General features: G+C 42.0%; 1 protein-coding gene across 1 annotated transcript in view; it reads right to left on the bottom strand.

Annotated features, from left to right (window-relative positions):
- Positions 1-23,028, bottom strand: part of xxylt1 (xyloside xylosyltransferase 1) — a 96,650-nt gene that overhangs the window by 68,932 nt on the left and 4,690 nt on the right. The window contains exons 2-3 of the mRNA XM_069897047.1: positions 12,389-12,536; positions 1,606-1,738 (exon numbers count right to left, since the gene is read on the bottom strand). Coding sequence (XP_069753148.1) covers positions 1,606-1,738; positions 12,389-12,536 — 281 coding nt within the window. The remainder of the gene's footprint in view (positions 1-1,605; positions 1,739-12,388; positions 12,537-23,028) is intronic.

A 23,028-nucleotide genomic window follows, 5' to 3' on the forward strand; every position in this document is an offset into this window, starting at 1 on the left:
TCCGTAAATGGTTATATGGTTATATGGTTAATCAGATTATTTAATTACTTTGCTTCCCTTATTGAACAAGATTTTCAAAGTCCTATTTCCTTAAAACACTTGCACTATTTAGATCTCATTTTAAATGACACAGAAACACACAAGTTTGTCACACAATAAATTTGTTCTGTACAGCCAGTCCAGCTCAGTGAAATGTTAAAGATTAAAGGCATCTCCAAAAGAAAGTCAGACTACTGTACTCGAAAGGCACATTAAATCTTTCCAAATGAAGTACCAAAGATAGAAAATATCCACTGTGCCTGGGAGCAAGTCCAATAAACCTAAACAAATCTGCTGCCAGAACCAACTCTGTGAAAGATTCAGAGCAATTACTATGGATTGAGCTGTCTGGCCTGTATTTCTGGATCTCTCATGAGCCTGTCCTTCCAACTGGTAACTGATATTCTGAAACATGAAAATACCCTCAGCTTCTTTATTAGGCTTTGGTTATAAATAGCACAGAAAATTAGCTCCTTTTCAGATGCAAACCATGTTACATTAAGCGATACTTATTGCAACCCATCATGCAAACACTTTGGCTCACAATTCATTCAGGAAATGTTTCATTCTACCCCCATTATTCTAACTTAACAATGAAGTGACATCCCCTCTTTACCCTCTACTTATCTCATTTTAACTAAGGCTCCTCAAAACCACTGCACTGGATTCACATTTCTGCCATCACTTATTATTCCATCACTGGGTTGCTGTGGTAACAAATCTGTTCTAAGCTTTTGCCAAAATCAGTGCCTCCCTCACCTTGCCTGTGGGAGAAGTTCTAAATTCCTTCTGCAGAAATTATTCCCTAATTTTGTGATAAAATTATTAACCCAACTTGTTTCTATAGATAGTGTCTTTGTTAAAATAATTAACAAGTAGTGGTCGCTTCTTAAAATTTAAGAAAATTGGATTTTTTATAATAAGGCATCACTGATAAATTAATACATTTTTACTATTTTTATTCCCTGATAATCTTTTAGAATTAGTTCATTTCTGTGTGTGCATGCTGTACAACATGGGGCAACAAAGCAGCATCAGAGGTATTCGCCAAACACTAGTGCAATGAAAATGTTACAAAAATAGCTCGGGATGGTGGTGGTGTGCAACCATATTTCCCTGTAGCACATTTCTCAGGATAAAATCAATGCGAGATTTGTTCAGCTTCAAACCTATGGAAATTAAACTGAGAGTGGCAATCGAGACCATCTTTGGAATTCATTTCTTGAGCTCACAACCTTCACTTTTGCTTCTGTACAGATTTTCAAGAAAATCTTAAATACCAGAGGGTATGGATTTAAAGTTGTATTGAAGGACATGAGTGGGGAAAGGTCTTTTTTTTTTAAAACACCCTGAAGGGTAGGGCCAGGGACAATGGTGAAAGCAGAAATAAGAGTAGAGCTTGAGGCTTTTAGATTAACGTACGAATATGCAAGGATGGAGGAATGTGGATTTTGTGCAGACAGCAGAGATTTCATTTGATTTGTTCAGTTCGGACACCATGGGCTGAAGAGCCTGGACCTGCATTGCACTGTTCTATGATGTATGACGCAGCAGGGATATTAATACCTGTACACGGGCTGCATTTCTCTGACAATAGCAATAACAGCTCCTGGTCGGAACTTGTCAAATTCTTCAAACAGGTCTCTGATGTTAGACATGTACTTCAGGTCCAGGTCCAACTGCACAATACGGGTCAATTCTGCAAAACAAAAGGAGGGGGAAAAAAAAATCAGGTCATGTATAGGTCATTGGGAATAGACAGGATGCATGACATCCGACGTTCATTCAAAAGGCTCCAAAACGTCTCTGTTCTGATGTCAATTATGTCTACGTTCAACGATACTAAAATAAATGGAAAATCAAGCGACTTTCCCAGAAAGCTGCATCCCAACAACTTTCACGAGGTGCTGCTCATTTTCTTTTCTTGGTTTCTTGTAGCAAAAACAATCAGGCAGGACAGAAACAGGTCCCTGGGGCCAATAATGGAGCATCTATTCTAAACTAATCCTCCCACTGTCTCCAGAAAGATGCTGACATATTAGAGACCCACCCCATCCCAGTCACAAACTCTTGACCCTTCTTCCGGCAGACAGAAAATAAATAAGCTTGAAAAGGCAGGACCCCTGACCCCCACCCCCCACCCCATTGTCAAGGGCAGTTTCTTTCCTGCTGCTATCATGCATTGTTTTAACCTGACCTATGTTTTATAATTGCTCTAACTGCTCTACCTGATTTCCACGGATAGCGTGCAAAATTGGCGGTACGGTTAGCAGAGCGATTAGCGCAACACTGCTACAATGTCAGGTTCAAATCCGATGCTGTCTGCAAGGAGTTTATTCGTTCTCCCCGTGTCTGCGTGGGTTTCCTCCGGGTGCTGCGGTTTCCTCCCGTTCAAAACGTGGGGGGTTGTAGATCAATTGAGTGGCACCGTGCTTAAATTAAAAATTTAAATTTAAATTTTATACAAAGATTTTCACAAGATTTCTGTACATGTGAAAAAAAATCCAATTTAATTTCTCTGTATTAGATCAATTCTATGCCTTGACAATTCTTGCCAAGATGCTTCTTAGATGAGTATCTGCCTCCACCATGTTCTCAGACAGCACATTGCAGACTCCAACAGCCCTGTGGGGAGAAAATTCTCTGCCTCAGATTCCACCCCTGCCACCACCACAAGCTCCATATTTTTATATTAATAAAAACTGTCCTTCCTCTATAGTGGAAGGACAGTTTTTTTTAAACACTCTCTAATCTATCTATCTCCCTCACAAGGTTATACTCATCCCTCAGGTCATCTTTAGCCTCCTCCAATCCAAGGAAAACAAACTTCACCCATCAGTCTCTCCAAAGAAACCAAACGCTCCAACCCAGCCGATATCTCTAAGTGGCTGCCGCAAGTAATTTTGGTGTATCGCCACGCTGCATCCTAAAAATACAGTTTGTCAAACTCTCAAATCACATCATAACCTGTTGAATCTCCTCTGCACCCTCTCCAGCACAATCATACCCTTCTTCCAGTGTGGTGATCACCTGCACAGAATATGCCAGATGTATGCCTGGCCAAAGTTTTATAAAGTTGTATTATGGCTTCCCAGTCCTTGTTCTTTCTGCCATGGCCAATGAGAAGCATCGCAAATGCCTTCTTCACCCTATATCTATCTCTGCTGCCACTCAGGAAGATGGATTTGCATAAACAAGTGTTCACTCTCTTCCTGTTGTATCACATTTCCCATTTTTAATTTTGAACTGGTCTGAGGCAACTATGTTTTCTTTAAATCTGAATCCTCAAAAGGCAAAGTCAACCATGCACTGTAATGGAATGGGCATAGTAAAAACACAAAAAATTCTGGAAGAACTCAGAAAGTCTCACAGCGTCCATAGGAGGTAAAGATACAGAAGCAACTTCTTTAAAAACTAGACTTTATGTAAAATAAATAATTTACAAAAGGAAAGCCTCGTCCTGTCCTTCGTTTCGTATCCAGACATTGCCATCATTGCATATTTTGACATTCATTTCTAATTACACCACTGTCACACATTGTCATTACCCCCTCCTCTGGTGGTTGTGGGGCTTTCCCTCGACCTCAGCCCCTCAATGACCAGTGACGGAAGGACTCTACACCAGCCATTCTTAATGGGGGCCCGACTGCCCTCCTGGAGGCTGCAGTACATTTAATTTAAAGCCTTGTTTTCTTTTCACCTCGTAACAATAAATATTTTTAATGTTTTTTTTTAGCTGGTAGCTGGTAGGAGAGAGGTACAGAAGAACCCAAAACTTGACTGCTTCACAGAGAAGGTGGGGCCATAAACTTTGAGCAGGGTCCTAAGGGGACCATAGCCGAAAAAAAAGGGTGATAATGGCTGTTCCCACAACTCCCTCGCATTGGTTGCACCAAGTCTCAGTGCATTCCTCAGCATGTTCTCCCACAGCCAGGAATGTGCCAATCATCAGTATTCCTACATCAATATCTCCGTGTGCTGAAAGTCCAACAGGTTTTGGGCAGACCAAAGTGCATCTTTCAGCAAGCTGATAGTCTTCCAGCAGTTCTGGATGTCCGATTCTGTGTGCATCCCCAGAAATAGACTGCAAGTTAGTGAGCCTTTCGCCATGCTGCTGTGAGGAATGAACTGTGCCAAAAATGCTTGTATCCTTCACCACACACTCTTAACATTCTGCAAAGAGGTGGGCAACTGTCCACAGTCATCTCAGGGACAACGTGTATTGTCCTGTTCCAATTGCACAGGAAGTATATGACTGGGGAAGGAGGAAGGGGGGGGCTCCTCTCACTGCCAGCCAGGCCAAATCCTGGTGCTGATTTGTGAGCCCTGTTGATGAAGAACCACCCCACCATATCCATCAAGTTCTCATCTCTCAGTGTCTACAGGACAATCAGTGCTGACTACTGCCTGATGGCTTTGTGATCAAAGGTGTTTGTCTGCAAAGTGCCAGGCCCATCCTTCACAACATCTAGGATAGGTATAGCCTCAGCACATAGCGGCCCTTGGTACCCTGTACTTTGGTTTCACCTGATGCTGATGCATCCACACACGAAAGTGGTCATCGGGATGAGGGCCACGTTGAATACACCCTTTCCCCAATGTCTGGTGACATGGCAGCCCTTCAAACCCATTCCATCTTGGATCCCCTTATGAACAGGAAGACTGCTTTGGTGACTGCCAGGGTGGATGTGCGGTGGATGGGCCACACCTGCGCCACTCACAGCAATACCAAGTGCACCTCGCACCCACTGATCTGTTATTGAGATGCAGCACCCTCCTCACAAACTCAATTTCTCGTGAACTTTTCAAATCTGTTCCAACTAACTGTTGATCCACACCTCAGCCCCTCCGAACCAGATCCCCAACACCTTCAGGAAGGCAGATCTGACTGTGAAGGGGATGGTGAAGAGCATTGCCTCACTTTTCTGGTTTACTCTGGCATCTGACGCAGTCTCAAAATGGTCACTGATGCTCATTATTCTGGGGATTGATCATGTTGTCCAAAGAGAAGACGGTGTCATCGTCTATGTACAGGAAGGCATTGACCAGAGTGCCTCCACTGCCTAGCAACGTCTTTCCTCTTATGCCCTCATCTTTCGTGACGGATTGTGCAGCATACAAAAGACTGGAGAAAGCGGGAAGTCATGCTTGACTAGACTTGATGAGGAAGCTATCTGTTTCCTACTCTTGAAGGCAATCTTTAAATGTTTAATCAGATTCTTGGTTACCTGTTCCAATTTCATCTGAAGTAATTTCCCATTATCTTTATATATATAATTTGTAAACTCTTCCATGAAACACTTAGGAGTGATTTTCCTGAATTTAGGTGCCATTTAAATGGATGAACTATACACACTCCCAAGGTGCAGAGTTCAATAGAAGTCTGCACTTTAAAATGCTCGTTTATGTGAGGCATTGCCCATCGCTCTGCCAGAAGTCCTACACCTCTAAATTCAAGAACATTTTTATTTGCCAAAGAGCCATCAAGCTCTTGAACCTCCTTGTACTTCCCTAACTACAAACACCAAAAGATTTGTTTGCACAATTGAAGCATCACTTTTATTTTGCACCAACTGGAATTCTGAATATTTCTCTATCCTTTATTCTGTCTCATATTGTGCTCGTATGATTTATACAATTGGCGTATCTTACATAGCTGTGCAAGAATGAATTTTGGTGCTTTTTCCCTTCTGCATATGACAATAAACACTCGTACCCATATAAGCTCAGCGTCTACATTACAAGAAAGGACAGACCTTCTGCATGAATTGACTGTTATATTGCAAACATCAGCTCTGAAAGATCCTTGCACTTTGAGTCAAGGATATTTAGAGTGGTCTTCACTGGTGATTTATCAAAGTACAAGTGCCCAGATGCTAGGACCACAGGAAACAAGTCATGTAGAGCAAGTCAAAATATTTATTTGAAGCTGAAGACACAGCTGTTGATGCCAAGACTATTGAAAACAGATGACAGTGCACCATTAATTTTTCAGTTTAATAGCCCATTGTGTGTTAGCAAATACTTGGGATATCTTTAGGAATTATATGTGGTTAGCAAGTATTAGTAACCACAGTTTAAGAAAAAATTGTGCAAATGTCAACTACAAGCAGTAGTCAGTATTGAAATTAAAAGGACACCTTTGCAAAATAAAAATCACAGTCTTCAGAGGAAGCCGCTTTCAAGATGTCCTGCAAATCTGTCATCACCGTGAGACGTTCTCATATGCATCAGTCACACATACAATAGTGAAGATAAGTTAATTGATCGACATCACAGCAGACCCAGATACCTTAAGCTCAATTATTTTGCATCAGTGTGGTAGACATCAAGGGTTGGAAACCAGACTTATTTTCACATGGCACATTATTTAAGAAAAGTAAAATTTTGCAGAAGTTGAAAATCTGAAACAAAAGAGAGAAACCTTGGAACTAATCAATAGGTAACTAGTATCTGTGAACAATGCACCTGTTGATGTTTCAGGTGCACATTTTTCTTCAGAATAGATTGTTCAAATTGGATTAAGAAATGAATATGGTATTTCATCTGGACCACTATCAGATGGTTTACATCAAGCAACTTCAAATATCTAACTGTTTTGTCCATTCACGTAAGAAATGAATTTGGAAAGTAATCTTAACAGAATTTCATGAACTGTCAGACTAAATCTGTTGCTAGTCTCCACACCTCAATAGAGGGATCTAATTAAAGTGGAAATGGAAAGATTGAAAGACACGAGAATTAAAGTTGGCTTAGTCAGAGTGAAAAGTACTTTTTGATCTGTCAGTAAATTGTAAAATTTCCATTAGCAATGTCAGTCAAAATAATCCAATGTACAGAAGGCCAAGGGAGAGGCAACAAGGCAGCAGAAAATTAACCTCCAATAGATGAAGAATTGCTGGAGTAACTTGGCAAGTCAGGCACCATCCAACATTTTGGGTCTGAAGAAGCAGCTGGAAGTGGGGCCAGGAGGTGCTTCCCCCCTTTACATACAGATGTAATTTCACCAATTCTATCTTCGTCTTGCTTGATAAAGAGTTCAGACCTGACATGCTGACTGATCATTTCGACCCATGAATGCTGGCTGACATGCTGAGCTCCTCCAGCAGCTCTTTGTCTGCTGAAGATTCCAGCATCTGCAGCTTTTGTGGTTCTTGTAGTAAATTAACCAACTTTACTCAATAATGATCTCCTCCGGAGAATGTTCCTGTCACAACTGGAATCATTTGAGGGCCAAAAGCTGAGTGGTGGGACTATTTTTTAGCCTGTTCAGGCAGAGCCAGCGGTCATAATGAGTCAAACAGCTACCTCATGTACCACGTGTTATCACAGTATCAAATGCAATTGTTCTCCACCAAGTCATTGTCACCATTCACTGACACAAAGCACATTACCAAGTGTTCCCTCAGAATCCAAGGGTTAATCAATAGGCCTGCATTTCTGATTTGCCTGTTTCTCGTGCCACAATGCTCACTGTAATAGCAAAAAATATGACCTTTCAGTTGGGCTGACAATGCCAGCAGAGAGAGGTATTCACCCTTGCCTGAGATAGATTTTGTCTGAAAATGGGGATCTTCAACGCATATTTTCACGACACTTGGTCAAAGTCGATGAATGTTGAAACGTCCACCTTTATGTCTTTTTTTCAGGTTTCCAGTAATAATCCACCTCTATTACTTATCATCTACTCAGATTCTCCTCCCCTCTGACTCTTCTTTCCTTTCAAAGTCTTCATCACCTGTCTGGAACTTCCACCAATCTCTCACTCTGACTCGTGTCTTTATTCAGTGATGCACTCCACTTCAATTAATCTTCTCGGATGAGTGGGAATGGGTGTCAGAAAGGAGAGGTGTGGGCAGAGAAAGAAAGCATCCTATATGCATCTTCTGTTGTTTGCAACAGCAGGAAAGATTAGAATCATTCCTTGTATACTAAAACATCTCTCATCTTCCTGACAAACACTCAAAAAAATCATCCATTCATTAAAAGCAACTTGTTGCTTTCAAGTGGACAGATTTACTGAATTAGCTAGATTTTGATTTCTATGCCAGGAAATCAAGTTGTTTACCTGAACTTATGCAAATTTGTCAGAACTTTAGTCTGTTGAAAGGTGACATCAACAAGGTACAGGCACTTGCGACCGACGCATTTTACATCCATTTGCACATACAACCGAGATTTTTTTTAAATAAAAGAAAAATAAAACTTGCGCAATTACGGTGAAAACCGGGCCTATCTATGGTGGGCGCCATGTCGACAGATGCCAACCTCCTTGCCTTGGTAGCTGCCATGTTGAGATATTTCACTGCATTTTAATGCCTTGTGTCCCATTTTTTCTAATTCCATTGGTCAATATTCTGATGGTCAGATAGATTTTAGGGGCCAGCAGGGTGTTCAGGATCCTCAGCAACAGAGAGAATCAGAAAGATTCAGAGATAGAGGATGGAAGGAAGTCTATTATTTTACTCTTCAGTATCACAGTTAGGTCAATTCCCCAACCAGTCATCCAGAATAGAACATGGACCTATGTTGGGGAGTTCCTTTCATATTTTACTTTACAGTTCAAAATGTACAGTAACCAGATGCCAGCAAATCTAACTGACTAATTCCCTGTAGTAGGAGAGTAAAATAAAATTTATCCATATTGTGCTGACAGATTTAGGTCAAACAACATCTTTAGGTCCACAGTAAGGATCAGCTCAGTGAGTAGAAGTAATGAGACATGAAGTTAGCTGCAGGGTGTTGTGAGAAATATGCCAATTTCACTAAGATCAAGATAATTCTGCATAACTCTGGATTTTTATCAACATGAATTTGCTCTTCAGGGTATTCAAAACTATTTACAGGAAAACCCTGGTGTCCAGCACTGGGGGGCGATTGATAGTTGCCAGATAAATGAATTTTCTGGTTGCTTGAGATTGTGTTGGTGAACTAACGGCAAGGCGTGAGGAGTGCCTGCAGGACTGCTTTGAATCAGTGGACTGGAACATATTCAAGAACTCATCCATAGACTTGAATGAATATGCAACAGGAGTCACTGACTTCATCGTGACCTGCATGGATGAGTGTGTACCCACACGCAAATACAGGGTGTTCCCCAGCCAGAAGCCCTGGATGAATCAGAGAATTTGCAGCCTGCTGTTTAAGGATGTTTAAGGCTGGGGATCAGGATCTTTACAAGAGGTCCAGGTATGACCTGCGAAAGGCCATCGCTGAAGCAAAGTGGCAATTCCAGAGGAAGCTAGAGACAGTTATGGCAGGGAGTGCAGGCCATTACAGCCTACAAAGCAAGGGTGATGAGCTGAACACCTTCCATGCCCACTGTTGTGAGAATGAAAAACTTGATGGCTGTTTTCCAAACTTTAGTCAACTTAATTGTAAAGTTAAAGTTAGAGTTAGTTAGAATTTAAAAGAAAGGCACATTCTAAATTCTTAAAATGGGGCAGTGGCAGCCAGGATCAACTAAATATGAAATGCAAGCTCATTAACAATTAAGAATAACTTTGTAATATTACACCCGCTTTGAGAAGAACCGCCAAACAGTATCTACTTGAATCCCTGAAAAGGCTGAGGACCCTGTGATATCTGTCTCTATCAGAACATCATTCAAGAGGGTGAACCTCGCAAGGTGCCTGGCCCTGATGGCGTACCCGGCAGGGTACTGAAAATCTGCACCAACCAACTAGCCAAAGTGTTCACGGACATTTTCAACCATTCATTGTGGCAATCAGTGGCTCCCACCTGCTGAAAAGAGCATCAGTCATCACGGTACCCAAGAAGAGTAGTGTGAACTGCCTCAACAACTTCCGCCCAGTTGCACTATCTTGCACTGTTATGAAATACTTTGAGAGGCTGGTCTTAACACGTACCTAAGCAAAGATCTGGATCCACTGCAATTCGCCTATCGTCACAATCGCTCCACAACAGATGCAATATTTCTGGGTCTCACTCAGCCCTGGATCACCTCAAAAACAGCAATTCAAACATACGACTGTTCATTGACTGCAGCTCAGCCTTAAATACCATTATTCCTTCAGTGTTGGTCAAGAAGCTACAAATTCTAGGCCTCTGTATCCACCTCTGCAACTGGATCCTTGACTTTCTCATCGGAAGACCACAGTCAGTACAAATTAGAAACAACGTCTCCTCCTCACTGATTATCAACGCATGTGAACCCCAAAGACGCGTGCTTAGCCCTCTGCTCTATTCATTATACACCCATGATTGTGTGGCCAGGCACAATTCTAATGCTATCTACAAATTTGCCAATGACACCACAGTTGTCGACAGAATCACAAATGACAATGAGGAAGCGTACAGGAGGGAGATAGATCAGCTCATTGAATGGTGTAACTACAACAACAACTTTGCACTCAAAACCAAGCAAATGATTGTTGACTTCAGGAGGAAGTCAGGCAAACACGGCCCAGTCTGCATCGAGGGCTCAGTAATGGAGGGTCAAGAACTTCAAATTCCTGGAAGTCAACATCTCCAAGGATCTGTCCTGAATACTTCACGTTGATGCAATCACAAAGAAAGTTCGCCAGTGGCTATACTTTGTGAGGTGTCTGAGGAGATTCGGTATGTCACTGAAAACTCGCAAAAACTTCTAAAGAGCATTCTGGCTGGTTGCATCACTGCCTGATATAGAGGCACCAACTCTCAGGGCAAGAATTAACTCCCGAGGGTTGTCAACTCGGCCTGCAACATCACAGGCACAAGACTTCACTCCATTGAGGAAATCTACATGATGCGATGTCTTAAAAAGCAGCCTCTATCCTCAAAGACACCCACCACCCAGGTCAAGCCCTCTTCACTCTGCTACCATCAGGAAAAAAGTGCAGGAGCCTAAAGACGAGCACTCAATGACATAAGAACAGCTTCTTCCGCACTGCCATCAGATTCCTAAATAGCCAATGAACATAGTGTTTTGCGCTCTATTATTTTTAATTTTTTTTATAGTAATGTCTTAAGGATTATAATATGAGCATTTGTGCTATGATGTTTCTGCAAAACACTTAATTTCATGACTTGTTCATGACAATAAGTTCTGATTCCAATTTTAAACTTACGTATTTTTTTACCGATTTAGTATCCGGGATTTTTTTTGCCGGATAACAGGAATTTTACTGTATTTTACATGGGAGCTCTCAAAGCTCACAAACTCTCATCCATGTTTTATTTTGGCTCAATCCCTTGAAGTGAGCAAATTCTCACGGGTGAAAGCAATTTAGATTTAGCTGCGTCACTAACATGAATGATTCAGCACATTTGTTTGTACAAAATTCCTTTGGGTGTTTTCTTAATGTTTCGTAATGTTTCATCACTCGGGCCCTATATTGGACTTGATGAAATAATAGAGATCTGGCATGAAAAAGGTTAACAGGGTTGATTAATAGCACAGTATGAAACTGTGAGAAAAATTAGATATGCTTGTCTAATTGTGTTAATACATAGAAGTATCCAACTGCAGTCAGAATCAAAATTCATGGCTTGAAGGAAGAACAAAGTCCCTGAGTTGAATTGAAAATATACATTGCAATATTTTCTGCTTGACATTTAGTGACAATATCATCAACAAATCCCCTTGCATCAACATTTTGAGGTCATCCCTGAGCATACTGTATGTGGAGAGTATCCTGCACCTCCTGACACAATGCCCTCATGTCATCTACAAAGGCAACATTTGGGAGTGTGGTAGAATGCTCCAAAAACACCCATCATCTCCATCCAGCACAGGAGCTCAGTTAATTGGCACCCACCCAAGAACATTTCTTCTCTATCACCAATGGCTGTAGAATACAATGCATTTATTCCCAAAGGACCTTTCCAACATTTCCTGTCAAATCTGCATCATCCGCCAGTCTGGTCAGACAGCAAGCACTTGAGAACACCACCACCTGCAGTTTGCCCAATCCGACACCATCCTGACTTCAGAATTTATTGGCATCGTTTAAATCATGGTCCTCCAGCCGATGGCTTTGTGCTGCAGGTTCCAGCATCTGCAATCTCTTGGGTGGGTGGTATAATTTAATCATCTCTGGCTTGGAGCCTCCACAATGGGCAGATACTCACCCAAACGTCTGCTGCAGTTCAAGGCAGTAACTCAGCACCATCTTCTCCAGAACAATTAGTTGGAGGCAGTAATTCCCAAACCTTCCAACAGCACTCACCCCTGAGAATGAGTAACCCTATTTGCAGCACATTTTCTCAGGACATGCAAAGCAAGTTAAATTGCTAATATTTTAATGAGCACCCCAATATGCAAATTACTCCATAGAATAAGCATTCGCCAATTCCAAGGAAGTTTAAACACGCCCACTGCTCAGATGATATAGAAAAGATTTACCTGCTGGCATAATTCTGTGCATGGCAACTGACAAGAAAAAAATTGAATCGCTGTAATAGGCTCCAGAATCAGCACTGAAGAGGTTCCGCATTGCTTCGACAAGAGGGAATAACTTCTGAGTCATGGCATCCACATCGTGGAATGTAACCTGTCAGGAAGAAGAGTATATCGCTGATTATAAGCATTTCAACTTGCACACTCACAGAACGCAAAGCTGGAGTCAAAGAAACCAAAATTATTCCAAAACTTTCATGGCTTTGAGGATCAGCGGCTTGAAAACTTTACTTACAACCCTCAGTCCAAGCAGCAATTCAACATCGGCAAAGACGTGCAGTCACTGCAAATATGATCTCCGCCTGCCACCAGGCTGGATATAGAATTTCTTTGCAAATGCAAGCAGAAGGGCTTTAACAGCTACAAATGTGTCAAAATCAATTCTGCTTTTGCAGATATTCAACAACAAAAAAGCTGGAGTAGTGACCTAGGGACCACCCCTCCCCTCCCCCCCCACCCCCCCAACCCCCTTCCCCTCCCCCCACCCCCCAACCAGACACCAGACCTATGATACTACTTGTGTGGAGTTTGCAGGATACTCCTGTAAACCTTATGGGCTTTCCCTGGGTGATCCAATTTTGTCCATGATGCCAGATATCCAACTTGTTTCCTCACTCGGGCCCTATATTGGACTTGATGAAATAATAGAGATCTGGCGCGAAAAAGGTTAACAGGGTTGATTAATAGCACAGTATGAAATTGTGAGAAAAATGCTTGTCTAATTGTGTTAATACATAGAAGTATCCATCTGCAGTCAGAATCAAAATTCATGGCTTGAAGGAGGAACAAAGTCCCTGAGTTGAATTGAAAATATACATTGCAATATTTTCTGCTTGACATTTAGTGACAGTATCATCAACAAATCCCCTTGCATCAACATTCTGAGGTCATCCCTGAGCATACCGCATGTGGAGAGTATCCTGCACCTCCTGACACAATGCCCTCATGTCATCTACAAAGGCAACATTTGGGAATGTGGTGGAATGCTCCAAAAACACCCATCATCTCCATCCAGCACAGGAGCTCAGTTAATTGGCACCCACCCAAGAACATTTCTTGTGCAGGATACTCTCCACATACAGTATGCTCAGGGATGACCTCAGAATGTTGATGCAAGGGGATTTGTTGATGATACTGTCACTAAATGTCAAGCAGAAAATATTGCAATGTATATTTTCAATTCAACTCAGGGACTTTGTTCCTCCTTCAAGCCATGAATTTTGATTCTGACTGCAGTTGGATACTTCTATGTATTAACACAATTAGACAAGCATATCTGTTTTTTTTTTAAATGGCGGCACTGCTGGAGCGGCTGTAACAGCAGGGCTGCTGTTGATGTGGCCCCAACAGCGGGTAGCGGAAATGCAGCGCCGCTCCACAGTATCCAAATGCTTGGTCAAGATGCCGACAGCTCCACACAGGCTTTAAACAGCTTGTTAAATGAGCCGACTTTTAAAATCCTGTCACCATAGAGGTCTGTGCCCACGACGATGGTGCCTATGCTGGGCAGAGGATCACGACGAGTTGCAGACTCAGAGGAGCAGTGGACCGGCTCAGGGCACCAGAATCAGGGAGAACACCCCCTGTTGAGGAGAAGCAGGAGAGACGACCCTACAAGGAAGGTGACCACAGCAGCAGACCAGCGAGGGGCTCAGCAGCTGAAAGACCATCACAGGCTGCAGGCACTTGGTGACTTGCAGATAAAGGACTCACACAGGTTGTGCGGGCTGCTGGTGACGCAGTCAAAGGACCCACATAGGCTGCGGGCTAATAGGAACCAGGTATTGGATTCGAGAGGATGCTGAGGCCAAGAAGGGCTCCTGAAGGGCCTCGGGCTTTGAAGGCTTCCTGAATGACTTGGAGGTTTGGACCAGGAAATCAAAGGTGGAGCACTGAAGGCAAATCCACAGACACTTAGTGTATCTGAAGGATCTCTCTTTCACTTCTCTTTCTCTTATTGTTAGGGGATGTCAGACAATGCCTTTCAGCAAACATATTACATATATTTTATATTTTTATATATTATTGTGTGACAATAAAAGGAACCTCGACTCTACTAACCCCCAATACAGATAGATGATGGAAGAATCGAGGGGATATTAACCACATTAGAAAATGTAAGGTCTTGCCTATTCCATTCTAGACCACTGTGGCAATAAAAACACATACACCATCAGTTCAAATGCCTCTTTAACAAAGTTAAATAAAACCACATTTGTTTACAGGAATGTCAAACCAAACAATGGGAGGAAATGTATTTAAAGGAAGAGGATAAAGTTAGAGGCTTAGGAAGAGAACTCCTGAGCTTGGACCATCAGAATCTGAAGGTTGACCAACAGTGGAGTAATTAAAATCTGATGTTCAGGAGGCCTGATATGGAGGATTATATGACTGATAAAATCAGAGATTTCAATGAAGTGCTATCAAGTAATAGAGTCTTAGAACATGGGAGCAGGCCCAGCTTGTCCATGCCAAACAACATGCTCTCCTGTTTTGGTCCCACTTGCCTGAATTAAGCTCATACACCTTAAAGCCCCTTCCATCCCTATAGTTATCCAAGTACTTCTGAAAGCAAGTAATTGTATCTGCCTCTACCATTTTTGTTTCATGATACAAAGCAGTTATAGTATTAAAAACTTCATTGAGAATTAATCCTTTAAAATGTTATGATTCAAATGTCAGACAAGGGCAACAAAATTGTTCAAATGAACATTTAAATGTGTTTGCTCAACATGTGTCCCCAATGTTATGATAGTTACAGCATGAAAGGCCATTCAATCCAGTCGAAGCAAACAAATTTTGAAGGGATAAAAAAAAGCAATCCGCTGAAGGAACTCAGCACATATCGAACAGCAGCAGTCAAGGGAAGGAATTTCTAATATTTCAGATGAAAACCCTTCACTTTGTTTTGTCCCAGATCCCAGATTCTGCATTCCCTTGTGCCTGTACTTCTGAGGGAACTGTTTTGAGTGTGGTTTATCTATTGGAATGGCGTGAGGTGGAAAATGAGAGTTGAGGAGAGAGAGGTTGATATTAGCCTCTATTGGGTACAATGAGAAGACATCATGATAGGACAAAGTTTGCCGAAGCTGGACTCAAACTCTTTGGAGGAATTCAGCAGGTCAGGGACATCTGTGGAGACAGAGAGCAGAATGTGTGGAGGGAAGATAGTAATAAGGAAGCAAGGAGAAGGGGGATAATTGAACCAATTGGGGAGGGGATAGGAGAATCCAATGCCTTGAGAGTGTTTGTGATGGGCAAATGAAACCAGGTGGAGATGTGGAAAGAAGGGAATGGTGAGAAACAATCAAGGAGATTTGTATCCATTCCAATTCTCTGAATTCGGAGATGGACAATGAGGCCCATTTGGGACATGCGGACACTGTGATTAGTAGGGCAGAATGGTTAGAAGGGCAGGTAATTTGTTAGGTGCTGCATTCCTGTTGCCACATGCACTACTCATGCACAGCCTCAAGGTTCTCATTACCATGCCAAATGCTTCTTCTCCATTTTGAATGCTCATGGACCAGCGAGTCCCAGGAGTCAGGAGGAATGTTAAGCTTTTACGATCGGGGGGGGGGGGGGGGGTTTAAGAACTTCCTTGAATCACCCAATGACTGCTCACCACGACAGAACTCAGAATAGAATGCCTTCCGAGAGTCTGTGGTGGTCGACATAATCATTCTGCACATTTGCTTCATTGGCTGAGCGTCTGGTGTCACTAAGATGTTTCTATTTAAAATGACAGCATACTACCGAAAGCTTCCACAGTTGCAACCACACTGATTGCAATGGCTGATAATTATTCAGCAGACAGGCAAACGTGTAAATAGCCCATATGCAATGATCGTATCTACTTCAAGCAATAGTTCTACAAAATGCTTAGAAATGTCACACAGTTAATGCTTGAAAAAAAAAATCAAAAAACTGCAAGTGCTGGAAATCAGAATAAAATCAGAATATCCTGGAAGTACAATCAGTCAGGTTGATCTATCATGAGTGACGCCTTTGTCTTTCAAATAAAGAATCCTTCAGCTGAGCTCCCTCTGCAGACACCTGCCCGATGTGCTGAGTAGTTTCAACATTGAACACCTTGGAAAGAATACAGGGTCATTCAGGCATTGCTCATGAACTTTATTTCTTGAGGGTGGATACGACTTCTAGCTATGTCACCAGGGGACGAAGGTGGGTATTATGCCATGGACAAAGAGTGCCAAACGACAGCTGAATTTGCTCGACCTCCAAGCAGTGCGCATTAAGAGTTGGATGATTTGGTCAACCATGCCCCGCACTTAAAAAAAAAATTTTATTCTGAACTCTAGGCCAGTGAATGGGAAAGAGGGTTAGCTACAGGGCTTTGAATTGATGGGGAATTTTCATATTCTTGCGCATGGGATGTTATGGTAAAGTTGCACCATACATTGGTGAGGCCAAATTTAGAGTATCGTGTGCAGTTTTGGTCACCTAACTACAAGAAAGATATCAATAAGATTGAAAGAGAGCAGAGAAGATTTACTAGGATGTTGCTAGGAACTGAGTTACAGGGAAAGGTTAAACAGGTTAAGACTTTATTCCCTGGAACATCGAAGAATGAGGGGAGATTTAATAGAGGTATATGACAGGTAAAGATAGAATGAAGGCAAGTAGGCTTTTCTCACTGAGGTTCGGCTATTTGCTAAAGGTGAAAGGGGGAAAGTTGAGGGGGATCTTCTTCACACAGAGAGTACTGGGAGTGCGGAATGAGCTGCCAGCTGAAGTGGTTAATGTGGGGTCAATTTTCACATTTAAGAAACAATTGGACAAGTACATGGATGGAAGTGGTATGGAGAGCTAAGGACTGGGTTCAGGTCAGTGGGACTAGAAGAATAATAGTTCAGCACAGACTAGAAGGGCTGAAGAGCCTGTTTATTGTGCTGTTATGTTCTGTGGTTCATGCCTGATTTCAGCAATAAAACCTGCAGACAAATAGACTTGAAAAAGAATTTCCAATTCTAAAGAGCAGAGATTTACTTCAAAGTAATCTTGTCTCTAACAATGGTCCAATCACGATTCAGCACGGCCACTCCAACTAGTGACTAGATCAAAACCTCCCTCTGCTTAATGACTGTTCTTGAATGTTGAGCAATGAGAAATTACTAATTTTTCCAGAAACATGTGGATACTCAAAATAAATGAAAATTTTAAATGAAGTCCACAGTCAATTCAAGCAGAGCTGTCCCCTTTGAAATGCCAGAATGAAAGGCAGGAGAGGGGAAGAAGGTTAGAGTTTAAAATATTTCAAGCTATAAGTTTGTCTCTAAATGGTCACAAATTCTCAATAAATTCCCAAATGTCTTTTTGCCCGAAAAACTGGAAAGGGGTTGAGGGCCAGTTGCAATACAGCACCACCTTGGTTCTGTTTCACAGCAACCTCTGTATGAATCCGAGTCACCGCACTGGAGAGCTCTGGGGAGGGTTCAAGTCAGTGGGACAGATGGTTCGGCGCAGACTAGAGGGGTCAAGGTGGCCTGTTTCTGGGCGTTTCCAATGATTGCAATTGTTCAGCCTAGTTTTCACCTGCAGCCCAACCAATTGTGCTAGACATGTCCCGGGAGACAACTCTGCCCACACTCCTCCAGAAACTCCGAAACCCCCTGTTGGCCAAAGCACCTCTCGCTGGTTACATTTCACATATTTTCGAAGATTTTAAAACTTTAATGACATTTTTTAAAAAAACAATTGAATTAAAACAGTCACTAAACCACCACAAATTACTTCACTTTCTATTTGGGTCCCCTGAGTTGATTTCAAGCATGAACTTATCCCCAACCAGAGCTCTGTCTGACTCATCAATAGGCTGCCAGGTGTTTTGATGTTTTCCCCTCTATCCAACAGCGCCATCAAGTGTTCAGGCCCATAACATCCAAAATTGCAAAACTATACCATATTTTCTCTGTATTTGCAATTCACTTTTTTTTGTTTACATTTCTCTCTTTTGTATACATATCTTTTTTTTAGTACAATTTACACACCCATTAAGTAGAAATTCTGAATACCCACAGGAAAAACCTCAGGGTTGTGTGTGATGTCATGTATGTACTCGAACGATAAATTTGAACTTGGATTTGGCTTTGTGAAGAAAGCACGACAGCACCTCTACTTCCTCAGGAGTTTGTGGAGGTTTGGTAATGACATCAGAAACCCTGGCATATTTCTACAGAGGTGTGATGGAAAGTGTGTTGACCGGCTGCAACACAGACAGGTATGGGAACACCAATATATCTCAGCACAAAGCCCTCCAAAAGGTAGTGGACACAGCCCAGGACATCACAGGCAAAACTCTCCCCACTATTGAGGACATCTACAGGGAACGCTACAGTCAGAGGGCTACAGCAATCATCAAAGACCCACATCACCCAGCACACGGTTCAGGAAGAGCTGCTCCCCCTCCACCATCAGACTCAACATCAAACACAATCAGGGACTCATTTAAGGACTCTTACTTGTGCACTTTATTGATTTTCTTTGCTCTCTCTGTGTTGCAGTTTGTTTACATTTGTTATCTATTTACAGTTCTTTTGATTGTTTACATGTTCACCCTGTGAGCAGTTAATTTTTGCACTACCAATTAGTGGTAATTCTTCAGGGAAAAGGAACCTCAGAGTTGTATGTGATGTCATGTGTGTACTGTGAAAATTAATCTGAAATCTATGTACATAAGAAAAGATCAACAGACACTACCAGACTGGAGTCTGGAAAACCCAAACACAAAAGCCATGAGAGGTAGATAAGTGAGGCGGACGAACCAATAACTTACTCAGCTTTTATGGATTAAATTAAGCCACTGGACACTTCAAGTTAGCTTGCAGACTTAAGCATAGTCAAGGAGATCACACTGACATAGTGGTTAATGCAATGCTGTTACAGAGCCAGCGTCCTGAGTTCAAATCTGATGCTGTCTTAAAGAGTTTGTATGTTCTCCCCATGACTGCATGGGTTACCTCCAGGCACTGCCATTTCCAACCAGTACTCCAGTTTCCTCCCACCATCCAAAATGTACTGGGGTTGTCAGTTAATTGGTGTATTTGGGCACCAATGGGTCATGGGCCAGAAATCCCTGTTACTGTGCTGTATGTCCAAATGTAATCATTTTAAAAACTATTCAAATATTTTCAAAAGTTCCTAACAGCATTCTTCAAAGGAAGCTTTGGCAATTTTTGTGCTCTGCTAGACAGAATTTTTCAGATTTCATTAATTTTATACAGAACATACTCACACACAAAAATTCTACATATTAGCACAACTCATTACATTAAAAGAATATGAGGTGATGTTCTTCAACTCCATCAAGAAAATAACAATTCTTTCAATAAATCCAATTACTGTAAAAGTGATGAGAAAGCTACAGACAAACACAGTTGAGATGACGCATTACTCCATCCAATCAGCTGATCGAAGAAAGGCATATGGAAAAAATACTGAACTATTTGAAACATAGCGAATGAGTAAATGCCCTGATTGAACTGAAAAGACCAACAATTTTTCCTTGGAGCCACCATCATATACTGTGTGCAAAACCTAAAGTGGTTTGTGAATAATGAAATAGAACACAGAACATCAGAATGTTCTGACGGTGAAGAGGGCAGGGCCTGGGTGGTGGGGGTCCTAAGGATAGAGGCTGCTTTCTTAAGACACCGCCTTTTGTAGATGTCCTCGATGGAGTGGTGCCCGTGAAGTTGCAGGCCGAGTTAACAACCCTCTGGAATGTCCTGTGCATTGGCACCTCCGCACCAGACAGTGATGCAACCAACCAGAATGCTCTCCACGGTACACCTGTAGAAGTTTTCGAGAGTCTTTGGTGATGTATCAAATCTCCTCAAACACCTCACAAACTAACTCTAAAGCATAGTACAGGCCTTTCAACCCTCAATGTTGTGCCGACCCATATTTCCCTACCAAAACAAATGCACACCATGGTTATGTGCAGAGGAATTAGGGGGTACAGGTCCATCACTCAATTAAAGTGGCTATACAAACCAGTAGGCTGATAAATACAGATGGGGTAGTTTCTGCTTTCAGTCTTGAACAAATGGAACCCATTCTCATTTGGAGTATTGTGCACAGCTTTGGTCTATCAGAAAGTTATTATTGAGCTAAGAAGCATGCAGCAAAAATTCACAATATTACCCGAACCAATGGGCTTAAATTACAAAGAGAAGCAGGATAGGCTGGGACTTTTCTCCCTTGAGTAGAGGAGGCTAAGGGCGATTTACATAGGTTTATAAAATCATGAGGGGCATCGATAAGGTAAATAGTCCTATGCCATAGGTGCTCTATGATTAGTAAGGGATTGCTTAAGGAGGTAAGTGAGTGGAAAGAAAAAGTTTGAAAACCAGTGTGTCAATCGTACTTAATTGACTCGTTATGTGCACAGTTTCATAACTCCAAAGGAAATGGGCCAATGACAATTTTTCTCAAGCAAATTGGGTCTAGAGCAGTGCTTCTCAACCTTTTTTTCCCACTCACATACCACCTTAAGTAATCCCTTACGAATCACAGAGCACCGATGGCATAGGGATTACTTAAGGAGGTATGTGAGTGGAAGGGAAACGTTTGAAAACCACTGCCATAGATTTAATGTGAGAGGGGAAAGATTTGAAAATGACCTGAGTGGCATCTTGTACACTCAGAGGGTACATGGAATGAGTTGCCAGAGGAAGTAGTAAAAGCAGAGGGAACTGCAATGTTCAAAAGACAGGTTCATGGATAGGAAAGATTCAGGGGCATATGGGACAAGCCTGGTCAGCATAAGCAAGCTGGGCCAAAAGTCATGTTAGCATGAAGCACAATTCTATGAATCCAACACTCCTCTTCTGGTATGGTTTAAGGTTGATGATAAATTATTACGTTTCAAGCATTTTGTAAGATTCCTGCGTGAATATTTTTAATGTTGAGTGGCCTTTGCACACTGTGCCAGGCAGCATGTTTTAGTTCAAAGGCAAGGTGGTACAAAATGATGCGCATGGATTTAACACACTCACATACATGAACATGCACATACAAAGATGCCTTGTAATGTTCGAACACACATGTAGACATGCTCCCAGGACACTTACTCATATAGGCTCAAAACATACACCCTTGTCCCTTCTATCTGTAACACCTCCTCTTTCAGTCCCCCCTTCTCCCCACTTCTCCCCACTCCCTTCTATGAATTCTCATCCCCTGGCCATCTATCTCAGTCCTCCTCTCTCCTCCAAAACTTCCTTACAATGAACCCCATCCATATCTGCAGACCTCCAACAGCACCTGTGATCATGTTGGCACACAGCAAAACTTCCTTACAATGAACCCCATCCATATCTGCAGACCTCCAACAGCACCTGTGATCATGTTGGCACACAGGCATGCAATTGTGTATTGCACCAATCTCTGCAGAGTGAAGAATCATTCTTGAGCAACTTAGAGTCTGAACAAAATTTCAGTTAAAAATAAATTCCAATGTCAAATTAAATAAAGGCAAGATGATGTGTAAGCAAAAGAGAGGGAACAAATGTTAAAAACTGCTTTTAATTGAAGAACTGAAATTTCACAAGTTAATTTTCAGTACTACAATGTTGCTTGAGAGTAATTAGAAATGATCATTACACTGTCATTTAAACTTTTCCTGTGTTATTGGGTTTGGAGGTGAACATCTCCAAATCTTGCAACTTCACACTGTTTGATGCTGTACAAGGCCAAGCCCCTGGCAATACAACAGAAGAGCTCCGTATCCCAGGCACAAGTTTCTCCATGCTCTTGTTTAATTGAGCACATGGAGTCACGAAAAATTGCTGCCCAGTGGGCTGCGACCAGTGATATTTAAACGAGGATCAATGCTGGGATCTCTGTTGTTGATATTAATGATTTGAACCAATACATAGGTGGGCTGAGGAGTAAATTTACAGATGACATGAATGTTGGCAGAGTTGCACAAGAAATATAAGAAATAAGAGGACACCATTCGGCCCTGCTGCACCATTTCGTAAGATCATAGCTAATCCACCATGAATTCAGCTATTTGCCTTCCCTCCATTACCCTAATTTGCAAAAATCTATCTGCATTTTAAATATATTTGTTGAAGTAGCCTCCACTGCTTCCCTGGGCAGAGAATTCTCGGTCCTACTCCCTCAAATCTTGAGGTTGCATCCCCTAGTTTTAGACTCACTAACCAGTTGAAGCAATTTCCTATCTCTATCTTATGTTGTAATCATGAAAAAGGTTGTCAAAGGATCCTCCCCTCTCTGCCTACTGCAGGAACCGCTCCCTCCTTGACTCCCTTGTCCACTCCCCTCTCCCCACCAATCGTCCCCTTTGGTCCTACCCTTGTTACCACAGGAGATACTCTACTTACACCCACACCTCCTCCCTCAGCATTATTTGGGGCCCCAAACAGTCTTTCCAAGTGAAGCAATATTTTACTTGTGTATCTGCAGGGGTCATCTACTGCATCCAGTGCTCCCGTTGTGTTTTCCTCTATATCAGATGGAATGGATGCAGAGGGAAAAATCCAGGTCCATAACTCATTGAAAGTGGCAATACAAATCTATAGACTGTTAAATAATGT

The sequence above is a fragment of the Narcine bancroftii genome, chromosome 9 (assembly GCF_036971445.1).
Source record: "Narcine bancroftii isolate sNarBan1 chromosome 9, sNarBan1.hap1, whole genome shotgun sequence".
NCBI lineage: Eukaryota > Metazoa > Chordata > Chondrichthyes > Torpediniformes > Narcinidae > Narcine > Narcine bancroftii.